Raw genomic sequence first — 15,108 nt, forward strand, 5'->3', positions numbered from 1 at the left:
ACCATATAAACAAGATGGCCACACCGTGGAGGACACGACAACGGATATTTGATCAAACAATACAACACAATGAGACCTTTCACCTGAGAAAGGCAGCTTTAGCAGTTCTATTTACTTTTGCCATACCTTTACTGTCCTCTAGTGTTGAAATCAAACACCTAACGGAGAACACAGCAGTGTGATTGGGAATGGGCCAACGGACAAGAGGGCATACAGGACAAGAGGGCATACACTGGCCTGATGGCGTTATTGTTACTGGAATCGCTCCCTTCCTTGATTCCATATTTACCCTTTGGATTGTTGGTTTATGTGATTAGCATACACAGGTGTGGGGGTGTGGTTGATAATGCCAGGTGAGCAGAGCGTCTCTTTATTGATAAGCACTGAAGAAACTCACAGAAACGGTACTGTACATGATTTCATTTCTAAGTGCAGAAGGGCAAACACAAAACAGAACGGCAAACACTAAACACAGAACGGCAAACACTAAACACAGAACGGCAAACACTAAACACAGAACGGCAAACACTAAACACAGAACGGCAAACACGTGCTTCTACGCCTGTATTGCTTGCTGTTTGGGGTTTTAGGCTGGGTTTCCGTACAGCACTTTGTGACATTAGCTGATGTAAGAAGGGCTTTATAAATACATTTGATTGATTGATTGATTGATTGACATATTAATTTCTGCTCAGGGGGAAATACATTTATACAACATGTTTGTACAATATAAAAAAAAGAAAATAAACAACGAAAAACGTATGCACTCACTACTGTAAGTCGCTCTGGATAAGAGCTAAATGACAAAAAAATACTAATAATTAAAGGACGTAACCACAACAGCTTGTGTCTTAAAGACAAAACCTGGGCCGCTGTGTTACGTTAACATAGTACCACATACTTTACATTAAATGTGTGAATAATACTTAAAGATGACAAAACAATACTCAACAACTGAAACAGTGCTTGAAGAGGTCAGTAACAAATAGAACGAGTTGATTGCGGTATACAGTGCAGACACAGCTTCTATACTTGTGAAGAATGGTTATTTTGGTCTGCTTGCCATTGGTATCGGTTATATATTTACAAATATTATTAACAGTCTAGATGTGTAGAATAAGGTATGCATGTCATGACAACAATTCCCTGAATTAGAACCAGCATCAGTGGATAATAGCCATGTTGTAACTAGTCAATGCAAAAGAGCCCAGCCATTTCGGCACACACTTCACAGTCGACCTCAGCTAACCTGAGCGCAGAGCAGTGTCATCCGAATGATGATTCACTCCAACATATCCTGTTGGAGGGGAGAAAAGAAAAGAAAGACACGACTAGATCTCTTATCACAGCAAAAACACCCACAAACCCTGAAAAAAATATATAGTAGACTAGGCCTATGAAATAAATGGCCTGTCATGTCCCAATGTTTAGCAGCCAAGTACTGTCCATGCAGGTAAAATTACTATCGTATAGCCTATGGTATAACTTAGGTGTTGCCAAAACTTTTCTAGTCTCTAAAATGTAATTTTCCCCATCCCCTGATTAAGACAGGTGTTCTGGAGTAGACTATAGTGGCTCAGGGGTAATGTTTCCCCAAGATGCAAATCTAGGATCAGCTTCTCTTCCCCCAATCCTAACCTTAATCATCAGTAGGGAAAATGCAAAACTGACCCAAGAGTCCTGGGGCAACTTCACCCTATACCACTATAGTGACGAGGATGACAGACACAGGACCAGGTCCACCAACCTCATCAGAGTCCTCCCCCAGTGTGTAGGGCCCGGGCCCGTCCTCCTCCTCCTCCTCAGTTCCTCCTGACCCCTCAGCCTCCATCCGCCTCAGCACTGAGTACCTGTATGCGGCCTCGCTGAAAAGAAAACACTGTTTAACATTTCCATGATTTATTATTGAGACTATGACTTAAGCAGTTCATTATGATAGTACCCTGGGCACTACACCTGATAAGCAAGTTTACTCATTGATGAAATAACATAAAATGAGCATAATGAACAACCTCATGAAGGCAATCATAAATCCTTAAAAGGCTCCATTCATATTGACATGCAGCCAACATCCAGAATACTGGACCTCCAGGCAGGCAACATGTTTGATGTTGTCTTTCATGATATTAAGATCTATAATGATCTAAAATAGAAAAGCCAACACAGCTCTATTGATGATCCATATCAATATCACAAATACCTGCGGGGAAAGCAGTATTTTCTGATGATAAAAACTGCAGCAAGAACTGCAGCAAATGTAACGAATATCACAGCTGCAATGACCCCCGGGTGCAGTCTTGCCTATTGAATGACAAAGATATGGAATTTAATTTGAGAAATGAAATGTCACAAATGTGATTGCCATTTAACCGAATGCCTAGGTATGCGCATACTGTACAACTGTCAACAACGATTACATTGGCAGACAACGGATACGCTACAGCTACTTCACCTGTTGAGTTGACGACTTGGTGGGGGTGACACTTCTCATATGGATCTCATTCCTGTCCTCCGATAACTTCTGGGTTGAAGATAAACTAGTGGTGGGTCTCTCACAAAATGTTTGTTGAATAAAGAAAAGAATAAATAGTTTTAAAACATTAGAAACTATTTTTCTTGAAGTCATCGCCATTATTGTTTACTTCCTGGTTGGGTTTTTCACCTGTTTACGTGGAAACGAAAGGCATTTCTGATTGGAGGAGATGGAATGCCTTATTTAGGGAAGTTCGAGAGGACAAGACTGTAAAGGTAGGCTATATTGCATGATTGAGTTTTGCATGTTTTTTGAATGGGGAAAAGTACAAATTCCATGAACGGGCTGCATAAATTGTAGGAATATTTTTTGGGGGAAATTGTCTGAAATAAATGTTTATAATATAATATTAACATTTATAAGCAGTGAAATCAACAGAAATGTATTGTCCATAGTAATAGAGTGAATGCAGGAAAAATGAAGATAATCTATTTAAGTGCAGTCCTGATTTGTCTTGTAAGTCTTGTGTAGGCAAAGTCCAGGGGCGGATTGGCTATCTGGCACTTTTGGAAAATGCCAGATGGGCTGGATACTTTTATTGTTAGATGGGCTGGTTGAAATTGACACACACCAAAATATTTTTTTCTTGGACATATTAGGTGAAACAACTAATTTCTTGAATAGGCCTACCTCAGTAGTCTATATATTATACTTATATATTAATAAAGCACTATGAATTACTTTATAAGATGATTGCTCATGATTTGGGTCAGACTAAAACATGTGCCGGTGCCACCAACTGTAAAAGTTAGTGGCACCAGTGCCACCAGGGGAAATGTTAGTCTGATGCCTTGTAATAGTAATTAACACTTACTGTTGATTCAGGGGAACACATTTGACAGGCACTCGTCTGCAATATAGCCTAATTCATTGGCTTGGCTTTTATAATGTATAAGGGTTAAGCATACAGGCAAGACAAACAGAGAACAAGAAGAAGCACAGAGTGACAACAGAGAAGATGCTGAGACAGATACGGCGAGTTGGCGGCGCACACAGTGACGTGGGCTGGCGTGGATCCAATGCCAGGGCCAAATTCTTCTCCCAGTCCGCCCCTGGCTAAGTCTAACCACTTAAATTGAACAAAGGACAAAAACATTTGAGCCAAGGGTAAAACAAACACATTTAATCACAAATATGTGTAGAGGACACACATGACACACACACTACTGCATACACACTATACAGTACAGAACACTTAAAAACATCACTGTATAAACAATTAATAACAAGAGCATCCTCACCATTCCAAATTAAATACAACCGAGGATAACAGAATGGTATAAATATTTTCTAAGGCTCGTTAATAGTTCAGAAAAGCGTAATTAAGTAAAACAAAAAAAAATCTATTTTTCCAGCAGTGAACATGCCTGTTCTGTTCTTTTCCTGCATTTTGCTCATCAAAAAGCTTGATGAATTAAACCAGCTCATAGTATTTCCCAGACTGGGGATCAAAGTAGCAGTTAAGAGAGGGATCATAGAGCAGATTCAGGTACTCCTCCTCATCCTCATTTCCCCCATTCACTGATCCATCAGCCCCTGAAACACAAACAGGAGGAACATGCAGTTATGACATACCATAACCAGGGGGGGTAGCCCGACTGGGACGTCAACCTGGCTCCCTACTATTCCAACACCTTAACCGGTTACATTAAGAGGCCCAACCCTTTTTATTTCCTTTGTCATTTTTTTTCTCAGAAGTGCCAAACCTTTTGATGAGATTGCAAAGGTTGCATTTACATGTTTTTATTTGAACCTTTATTTAACTAGGCAAGTCAGTTAAGAACAAATTCTTATTTACAATGATGGCCTACCCCAGCCTCCCCTAACCAGGACGACACTGGGCCAATTAGTGTGCCGCCCTATGGGTCTCCCGATCACGGCCAGTTGTGATACAGCCAGGGATCGAACCAGGGTCTGCAGTGATGCCTCTAGCACGGAGATGCAGTGCCTTAGAACGCTGCGCCACTCGGTCATTTAGCACGCTACATTATAAATTACCCCCCATATAGTATATATAGTGTACAACTGAACCAGAGGAGGCTGGTGGGAGGAGCTATAGGAGAACGGGCTCATTGTAATGGCTGAAATGGAATAAATGCAACGGCATCAAACTAGGGTTGTAAAGCTACCTGGAATTGACCAAAGTTTTGTAATTAACTTTGGTAATTTATACCTGAATAACTTTTTTAAATTCATATATAGTATTATTTTATTATATCTGTGTCCATATTGTCCATGAGTTTCTAGTGGATAGACCATATCATTCAAGAGAAATAGCCTAATTAATGAAAAACAATGGCGTTATTTTCAATTAACTCTGCAACTCTTCTAACTGTTGACTGGGTTCACAACTGACACCAGTTTGACGCCAAAATATTGACATCAAATACATATTGGCATAGTAAAATAAATCAAATGTGTCAAAAAAAATATAAAGGATATTTCATGCTGAAGCCCTCATATTAAACACCAATGGTGTTCACTAAGTTGATGGTTTATATTTAAGATAATGTTTTACAGCTTTGTCATTCTATTTTTATTTTAAAATCATCTTATTTAATATATTTTACACGTGATTATTACAGACACCTGTGATAATTTTAAGTACCCAAAAGGGCCACTAGATGTCTTGTGATAGATGACATAAAATCCTTGAAATATACCAAAATTCTGGTAGTTTACTGGTAAACTTAGAAAGTTTCCAATAATATACCCTCTTTTTGCAACCCTATATCAAACACATCAAACACATGGAAACCACGTTTGACTCTGTTCCATTTACTCCATCCCAGCCATTACAATGAGCCCATCCTCCTATAGCTCCTCCCACCAGCCTCCTTTGTACTGAACAAGCGTTCCGATTTCCTCATAGGAAATATTCCTTTTGGCGAGAACTGAACAAGACCGTGTATGAACTGTAAGTGCACGACTGAAGAGACAGCCAACACCAGACCCGAGCAGTTTAAGCCATGAATCTGTACCCCTACTACCCTGTGAACAGAACTATTTAGTGGACTTAAATGGTTCCTGGGAGGCTGTAAGGGTCTGCTGGCCTTGGGACCCAGGAGAATCTTAACTTCTCCTCTGCCATTTCAGACACTCTCTTCACATCAATCAGCACAGCCACGTTTAGGATCCTCATACCTCAGAAAACCGCACAGACACATTCTGAAAGCTGTTAAATAAAAAAGGTGATGTAATTTCCAACCCCTTGCTTTAACCGCCATTATTTTAGTTGTTAAATTGACGGGCAGTTAACTACTTAAAAAGGTAATGGAATGCTCTGGGAGAAACATTGTGTCTAATTGGAAACTCCAATGGATGATAATGAAAACTAATTATGAGACACAATGTGTCAGAGGTTTAAAATGATGTTGTAAATTGGAAAGGTTTTGCCAATTAACCCCGGCAGGCGTGTCTTTGGAAGCGCAGCCTTGTAACGAGACTGTCTCTGACCTGTGGAGTCACGGGGAGAACAGAAAGCTGCAGCCTCCTGGGATCTATAGCCCTAATTGGTCCTAGTTTTTTTGGGTCTCCTCGCTCTGCCTCGTTTCCACCCTGTGTCTTCTTTAAAGAGAGCCTTAACATTTCAGCCTGCCTAACTTCTGACACCTGTGAAACATTTCCATTAGCAGAATGTGACGGTGGTGCCATTTCACAGGTTTCTGAGAATAATAAAAAACAATATGGATTCTATAGGTTTACGTGTATGTGTGTGTGTAGGACAAGGAGTTTGGTGTTGGAGGTGTTGAGCCAAGCCTGCACCTCTGGTCGGGGGTCCACTCCGATGGTCCCTTGTGCCCTCTGACCCCTTGCCTTTTTTCTGGCTAGGAGAAATAATGGGAGGGCTGAGGACATCCATCCATTCCCTAGAGGCAATAGGCATCAGAACACAGTCATCACTACAGAGATGCTATCAGACAATTAGGAATTCATAATATTAGTTGCGGTGTAGGTCAATTAACAATTTGTGAATAGCGGATAATGTCAAAAAAGGAGGACAGTTTTAATCAATCAGAAAACTTTGTATGTGTCGAACTGCTGTGCTTTATCTTGGTCAGGTCGCAGTTGTAAATGAGAACTTGTTCTCAACTAGCCTACCTGGTTAAATAAAGGTGAAATAAAATACTGTAGGGATCGCACCTGATGATCTTTCCATGAGGCCCACTAAAGCCTCCCATCTCTTTTGTTCTTTAGACTAGACCACCATGGGCCATCACGAACCTCCCCGTCCACTGCCCTTAGGCCTCCCAGCCCATCTCATCTGTTCTGTTCTAACTGGCTCAACAACCGAGAACTTGTCTGTAGGACCATTTGTCAGACACAGACACATGCTGTGATTTCACACAAGTGTCTGTACACCACAGTACCAATCAAAAGTTTGGATACACTTACTGATTCAAGGATTTTTCTTTATTTTTTCTATTTCCTACATTGTAGAATAATAGTGAAGACATCAAAATGATGAAATAACACATATGGAATCATGTGGTAACCAAAAAAGTGTTAAACAAATCAAAATATATTTTCTTTTTGAGATTCTTCAAAGTAGCAAGCCTTTGCATTGATGACATCTTTGCACACTCTTGTTATTCTCTCAACCAACTACATAGGGTAGTCACCTGGAATGCATTTCAATTAAAAGATGTGCCTTGTTAAAAGTTCATTTGTGGAATTTCTTTCCTTCTTAATGTGTTCGAGCCAATAAGGTCCTGATGGTATACAGAAGATAGCCCTATTTGGTAAAAGACCAAGTCCATATTATGGCATGAACAGCTCAAATAAGCAAAGAGAAATGACAGTCCATCATTACTTTACTTTAAGACGTGAAGGTCAGACAATGCGTAAAATTTCATGAACTTTGAAAGTTTCTTCAAGTGCAGTCACAAAAACCACCAAGTGCTATGATGAAACTGGCTCTCATGAGGACCACCACAGGAAAGGAAGACCAAGAGTTACCTTTGCTGCAGAGGGTAAGTTCATTAGAGTTAACTGCACCTCAGATTGCACCCCAAATAAATGCTTCACAGAGTTCAAGTAACAGACACATCTCAACATCAACTGTTCAGAGGAGACTGTGTGAATCAGGCCTTCATGTTCGAATTGCTGCAAAGAAACCACTAATAAAGGACACCAATAATAAGAAGAGACTTGCACGGGCCAAGAAACACAAGCAATGGACATTGGACCGGTGGAAATCTGTCCTTTCGTTTGATGAGTCCAAATTTGAGATTTTTGGTTCCAACCGCCATGTCTTTGAGACGCAAAGTAGGTGAACGGATGATCTCCGCATGTGTGGTTCCCTAAAATGAAAAGCTAAAATGTCTTGAGTCAATAATTATTCAACCCCTTTGTTATAGTAAGCCTAAATACATTTGCTTAACAAGTCAGATAATAAGTTGCATGGACTCACTCTGTGTGCAATAATAGTGTTTAATATGATTTTAAAATGATTATCCCATCTCTGTACCCCACACATACCACACACACGTAAGGTCTCTCAGTTGAGTAGTGAATTTCAAGCACAGATTCAACCACATACATGCATCCTGTTTACAATAAGGCACTAAAGTAACTCCGCAAAAAAAATTGCCAAAGAAATTATGTTTTGTACTTAATACAAGACAAATCCAACACAACACATCACTGAGTATCACTCTTCATATTTTCAAGCATGGTGGTGGCTGCATCATGTTATGGGTATGGTTGTCATCGACAAGGACTAGGGATTATTTTTGAGGCAAATAAAAATAAACGGAATAGAGCTAAGCACAGGCAAAATCCTAGAGGAAAACTTGGTTCAGTCTGCTTTCTAACAGACACTGGGATACAAATTCACCTTTCAGCAGGACAATTACCTAAAACACAAGGCCAAATATACAGTTGAAGTCAGAAGTTTACATACACTTTAGCCAAAAACATTTAAACTCAGTTTATATGCAAGAGGCCCGTATACTGCCTTCCCTGTGCTCCATTCTCCCCTTCCAGCACTACCGTTGGAGTTAGAAATTAAACAATTAAATGTAAGTATATAGTGATGTATGGTGGAAACTGGAGAAAAATAGGCAAGACAGTATCATTGTATAGTAAATTACTACATTAGACACCATCCAGATAAGTATCGCCTTTAAGCTAGTCTTCAATTTTTTTGTACTTTCTTTGCCTCAGGATAAAAGTTGTTTCAGAGAACATCATGGGAGGTTTATGAAGTTTTGAATTTAACTTATTTTCTTCTCAAAGGTTTAATCTATTTTCAAAGTGGCATCATGTTTCAAAGTGGGATTAAAATGGATTGAATTGTTAAAATTGAGTGTCACTAGTCTTTGTGGTAGTCAGAGGGACAGTATTACACCTTGTACTGCTGGGGGACAGACGTACTGAGAGGAGCAATATTCTTCCTCCTACACACGAGAGATGGGGGTGAAGGAGCACTGCAGACTGCATCAGCGTGTGTGTGTGTATATGTGTGTGTGTGTTGTGTGTGTCACCGTACTGCTACCAGCAGGGCTCTCTCTCTCTCCCATTTATATCAGAGGTCAATGCAACAGACAGAACTGAACCAAAGGCTATCTCCTTCCCACTACTTTTAGCCCCCTGTCTCCTAAACTCTGACTTTCAGAACGGCACCTTTATGGTTGAAGTTGATTCCTAGTTGACAATCTCAAAAAGACCCTGTCTTATTGATGGCTTGAGGCCAGTTGTTCAACTAGGAGCTAAAAGGAATGAGTCAAGTAAGTCACTGATAGTTTGAACACATCCGAAAGTAAACTGTCCACAGGTTTTAGGACATTTGTGAACGTGATACCAGCTAAGAAGTATTTTCCATTGGAGAGGTATAGTTGCTTTCCTCTATGTCTTGGTTTCCCCTTCTCTTCCACCAGTTAGCTCTGATCTTTGATATTCAAAATGAACAGTCACTATAAGTTGATATGATATCATCACTTGACTGAGATGTGTAACTCTCTCCTCCATTCTAACAGTGTGGCTGCGGAATACATTTAGGTAAAATATGGATGTCTCGAATTTCAATCTCTAAACTGGGAAAACAACATGCTTCCACTGAGTTAGTTTTTTGTAAATACATCTATCTACACACTCACAAATACAGCAATTCTATACCTCTGTCAGATATAGATCCTACTTGATTTTCAATTTCAACTTCAAGGACTAGATAGTAACCCTCCCCCATTGTGTCCCTTAGAAATACATCATCACTTCTTCTCCAGACCGAAGCTAAAATCAAATATATTCCAAATAATATTTCCTTCCCCCACCAGAGCCATTTACACCCTCCCACTTCCCTCTGACTCCACACTGGGAGGCACAAAGCACAGGCAGATTTAATGGAAGCTATTTTCAAGGACAACGCAGCTCAACGCTGCAGACAGCAGCTACCTACCTGCAGGGAGAGGAAATTGTTAAGTGGGACTGGACGAGAGACTGTAGATTGAATTGTTAAGTCATTATATTCATGGCATAAAAGTGAACTGGGGATGGGAGGAAATAAATTAGCCTTTTTTTACCTGACAGAAGATGAAGGTCCCTTTTAGTAAGTATTTTACCTTGAGGTTAGTGTAAAAAAACAAAAACATTATCTATAGTGTACCCAGCAAACCAAAATTGGTTCTGCAGAGGTTCCCAGAACATTCGTTAGGTTGCGGCAAATGTTCTCATAACACAAAAACTGTCCAGTTGTGCTGATGATTATACAATGTTTGTATAAAACATAAGCCTGATGTTGCCAGAACGTTCCCAGAACACATTTTGTCTGTTCTTTAAAAGTACCTAAAATACTTATTTAGGTGAGAACATTGTGGGGATATGACAAGAGAGGTTCCAAAAACACACACAAAAAAACAAACAAACAGAAAAACTGTCCAGTTGTGCTGACATTCAGATAATATTTGTATCAGATTGCACAAAAAATGAGTTTGATGTTGACAGAACAGCCTGTCTGAGTTCTTTAAAACGTTGATTTGCTGGGATTTTAAAAATATTTTTTATGTTAAGAGAACATTTAATTTCAAACCTAAAAAAAAAAAATTGTTATCAAAAACATTATTTGAAAGATTTTGAGATGTTGTCATCCTGATTTTAGAAAAAACCCTAACTAGAACTTCATGGTAATCTTAGCTAATGTTCTGCCAATATTCCTGGTTTGCTGGGTATACTCCTACAGTACATCTGTGCTTGGAGCTGGAGACGAAAGAAAACGGATGTTGGCACTTCTATCTCTTTTGAAAATAGACTTTGTAAAAAGATGATTCTGTGTTCAGTGAGAATGCATCAGATTCTATGTTCAGTGAGAATATCTCCATTTCTCCATGACAGGGTGATTAGGAGATGCAACGCTTGTTTACCAGCCAGAGGCAGAAGGCACAGATATCACACACAGTGGAACATGGTAAATGTGTCAGAAAAGCACTGACAAAACTACAGCAGGGAGCAGCAGCACCGTTTCAACTGTCAAACTTTACCACTCCAAATAACTGACAGTGGAGCCTTGCAGACAATGGTGCCAGTCAGGACACTTAAGACCAAAAGGTTTCACTTTTGGGCTTTCAGAACACAAAACACCTTTGGGGGTCTGTCTGAATACAAAAGAAAGAAAGAATAAAAGAGAGGAGAAGAGAAAGAACAGACAAGATTTCCACTGACAGAGAGATAATTAAAGCTGGTTGTCGTGCCACATCCCACACCTCTCAGATCCATTGCAGCTGTACTTGAATACAGTAACACACATTCAGTCATCACCTATCTAGTGTTTGTAGTATTGCTGTAGTAAATACAGGCCACTAGTGGATAGGGTTCGGTTAACAAGCCTATACTTAAAAAATATAAGCCTATACTTGAGTACACTCTTAGAAAACACGGTTCTATGGGAACCCTTTTAGGTTCTAGATAGCACTTTTTTTTCTAAGAGTGTACTCAAATCTGCTTCAGGGCGCAGTCAAGCAGAAACACAAGCACTCAGTCTGAACATTTGAAAGACAGAGACAGTCTCAAGGACAGAAGGTTTAGGAACTTGAGTGAAATGAAACAGAAGTATAATACAAACAAAATTGAACCTCAAAAACACTAGCCTACGTGACTGCAATTTTGTTACCAGGTTCATTCAACAGTCATGTGGTTTAACACCACAAAGGAGCACTTAATACATCATGGGGACAGAGATATATACACCAGGAAGCCTTCCCTGCCTTTCATCAATAAATCAGACATGTTTGAGCCAACAGGAACAATGCATAATTCAACCTGGAGACAGGTGATGCAACACTTTTGTCATCCTTTGTAACATGTTGGTGGCGCTGCACGTGTGTCCCCAGAGAGAGAGAGATGGAAAGAGAGAAAGGGAGAGAGACACAAAGAATTTGAAAACATAAAGACAGAGCGAGCGAGAGAGCGGGCTGTGTGCTAATGAGTGACAACAGCCCTGCATCTAATTGAGAGGCGAGCAGAGAGGATGACAAGATGAGCTCTAATGAGTAATGGCAATGGCATCCTGTAAGATGAGGTGAGCCAGACCCAAGCCCAGGTGATGACAGCCAAGTAATGACAGCCAGGTGACTGGTGTATTAGACCTCTGTGTGTTTGGGCCCTGCGCCAACGGAAACACTAACTAACTCGGTGCTAATCATCCGGGACAGCCTTGGCTAATGAGACACTGACGCACTGCTACAGGTGGGAATCTGTTAGTATGTGTTCATATTTACATGTTGTGTACGGTTTCATACACTTCAGGAAGGGTTCCATGCCCTGGGTCTCTTGACTGATTCTGAATGGACAGATAGAATGAACGCACCCTCCATCCATTCTCACTTCAGGATCAGTAAATTATTTCATTTATTCTTTATTTAACTAGGCAAGTCAGTTAAGAACAAATTCTTACGGCCTACTGGGGAACAGTGGGTTAACTGCCTTGGTCAGGGGCAGAACAACAGATTTGTACCTTGTCAAGGGATTCAATCCAGTAACCTTTTGGTTACTGGCCCAACGCTCTAAGCACTAGGCTACCTACCTCCCGGATTTCCCATCATAGATAACGTTACGGAAGAGATTTGATGGAAAGGGAGGTTACATCATTTACAGGCTGAACATATTGGCTACCTTTAAGCAGTTGGCGGAGGACCCGTATTGATAGCAAATTCAAAAAGGATGAAACCTCCTCCACCCAACCTAATACGTAATCTGCTCGAGGGGGTTAGTCAACCGGCTCATACGTTGCGACGTCCCCTGAATGCCCATCTGCTAGCCTGCTAGCCGTGGCCAGCTAGCTGTCTCGAGCATATTGGACTGTTAGCTGAATAGATCCATTTGCCAATTGAACCCCTCTGCTACACGGAACCCTACTAATCCATCACGACTGGTCTATTGACGGAACCACACGAGGCGAAAACAGACTTTCCTCCATCACGACGTCCCTCTAAGGCCCATCTGCTAGCTTGCTAGCCCCGGACTGCTAGCTGTCTGAATCGCTGTGTCTCCAGCCTGACCAACCACTGACTGGACCCCTATGATCACCTATGATCACTAATGTCAATATGCCTTGTCCATCACTGTTCTGGTTAGTGATTATTGTTTTATTTCACTGTAGAGCCTCTAGCCCTGCTCAATATGCCTTAACCAACCATTTATGCGATGACATCACCTGGTTTAAATGTTTCTAGAGACAATATTTCTCTCATCATCACTCAATGCCTAGGCTAACCTACAATGTACTCACATCCTACCATACATTTGTCTGTACATGATGCCTTAAATCTATTCTATCGTGCCCAGAAACCTGCTCCTTTTACTCTCCGACCTGAACGCACTAGACGACCAGTTCTATTAGACTTTAACCGTACCCATATCCTACTTCTCCTCTGTTCCTCTGGTGATGTAGAGGTTAATCCAGGACCTGCAGAGCCTAGCTCCACTCCCATTCCCCAGGTGCTCTCATTTGTTGACTTCTGTAACCGTAAAAGCCTTGGTTTCATGCATGTTAACATTAGAAGCCTCCTCCCTAAGTTTGTTTTATTCACTGCTTTAGCACACTTTGTCAACCCAAATGTCTTAGCCGTGTCTTAATCCTGGCTTAGGAAGACCACCAAAAACCCTGAAACTGCCAAAGGGGGCGGAGTTGCAATCTACTGCTGAGATAGCCTGCTGAGTTCTGTCTTACTAACCAGGTCTGTACCCAAACAATTCAAGCTTCTACTTTTAAAAATACACCTTTCCAGAAACAAGTCTCTCACCATTGCCGCTTGCTATAGACCACCCTCAGCCCCCAGCTGTGCCCTGGACACCATATGTGAATTGATTGCCCACCATCTATCTTCAGAGCTCGTGCTGCTAGGTGACCTAAACTGGGACATGCTTAACACCCCGGGCCATCCTACAATCTAAGCTAGATGCCCTCTCACACAAATGATCAATGAACCTACCAGGTACAACCCCAAATCCGTAAACACGGCACCCTCATAGATATCAATCTAACCTACTTGCCCTCCAAATACACCTCTGCACTTTTCAACCAAGATCTCAGCAATCACTGCCTCATTGCCTGCATCCGTAATGGGTCTGCAGTCAAACGAACACCCCTCATCACTGTCAAACGTTCCCAAAAACACTTCAGCGAGCAGGCCTTTCTAATCGACCTGGCAGGGGTATCCTGGAATGATATCGACCTCATTCCATCAGTAGAGGATGCCTTGTTATTTTTTCAAAGTGCCTTCCTCACCATCTTAAATAAGCATGCTCCATTCAAAAAAAATGGAAAAATTAGAACAAGGAACAGATACAGCCCTTGGTTCACTCCAGACCTGACTGCCCTTGACCAGCACAAAAACATCCTGTGGCGTACTGCATTAGCATCAAATAGCCCCCACGATATGCAACTTTCAGGGAAGTTAGGAACTAATATACACAGGCAGTTAAGAAAGCTAAGGCTAGCTTTTTCAAACAGAAATTTGCATCCTGTAGCACAAACTCAAAAAGTTCTGGGACACTGTTTACTCCATGGAGAATAAGAGTACCCCCTCCCAGCTGCCAACTGCACTGAGGCTAGGAAACACTGTCACCACCGATGAATCCACTATAATTGAGAATTTCAATAAGCATTTTTCTATAGCTGGCCATGCTTTCCACCTGGCTACCCCTACCCTGGTGAACTGCCCGGCACCCCCCACAGCAACTCGCCCAGGCCTCCCCATTTCTCCTTCACCCAAATCCAGATAGCTGATGTTCTGAAAGAGCGTCAAAATCTGGAACCCTACAAATCATCCGGGCTAGACAATCTGGACCATCTCTTTCTAAAATGATCTGCCGTTGCAACCCCTATTACTAGCCTGTTCAACCTCTCTTTTGTATCGTCTGAGATCCCCAAATCTTGGAAAGCTGCCGCGGTCATCCCCCTCTTCAAAGGTGGAGATACTCTAGACCCAAACTGTTACAGACCTATATCTATCCTACCCTGCCTTTCTAAGGTCTTTGAAAGCCAAGTTAACAAACAGATTACTGACCATTTCGAATCCCACCGTATCTTCTCCGCTATGCAATCTGGTTTCCGAGCTGGTCACGGGTGCACCTAAGCC

At 41.3% G+C, this 15,108-nt stretch overlaps 1 protein-coding gene across 3 annotated transcripts in view; it reads right to left on the minus strand.

Moving 5' to 3' along the window:
- Positions 1 to 354: 354 nt before the first annotated feature.
- Positions 355 to 15,108, minus strand: part of cfap20dc (CFAP20 domain containing) — a 57,860-nt gene continuing 43,106 nt past the window's right edge. For 2 of the 3 annotated variants that reach the window (XM_024373881.2, XM_024373874.2), the window contains 5 exons: positions 6,299 to 6,402; positions 2,453 to 4,069; positions 2,201 to 2,301; positions 1,748 to 1,865; positions 355 to 1,297 (listed from right to left, as the gene is read on the minus strand). In XM_024373881.2, the coding sequence (XP_024229649.2) occupies positions 3,948 to 4,069; positions 6,299 to 6,402 (226 nt within the window). In that variant the 3' untranslated portion in view covers positions 355 to 1,297; positions 1,748 to 1,865; positions 2,201 to 2,301; positions 2,453 to 3,947. Of the gene's footprint in view, positions 1,298 to 1,747; positions 1,866 to 2,200; positions 2,302 to 2,452; positions 4,070 to 6,298; positions 6,403 to 15,108 lie in introns of those variants that run through there. The other variant, XM_024373889.2, reaches the window with a different exon arrangement.

The sequence above is a fragment of the Oncorhynchus tshawytscha genome, linkage group LG02 (genome assembly GCF_018296145.1).
Source record: "Oncorhynchus tshawytscha isolate Ot180627B linkage group LG02, Otsh_v2.0, whole genome shotgun sequence".
Classification (NCBI taxonomy): Eukaryota; Metazoa; Chordata; class Actinopteri; order Salmoniformes; family Salmonidae; genus Oncorhynchus; species Oncorhynchus tshawytscha.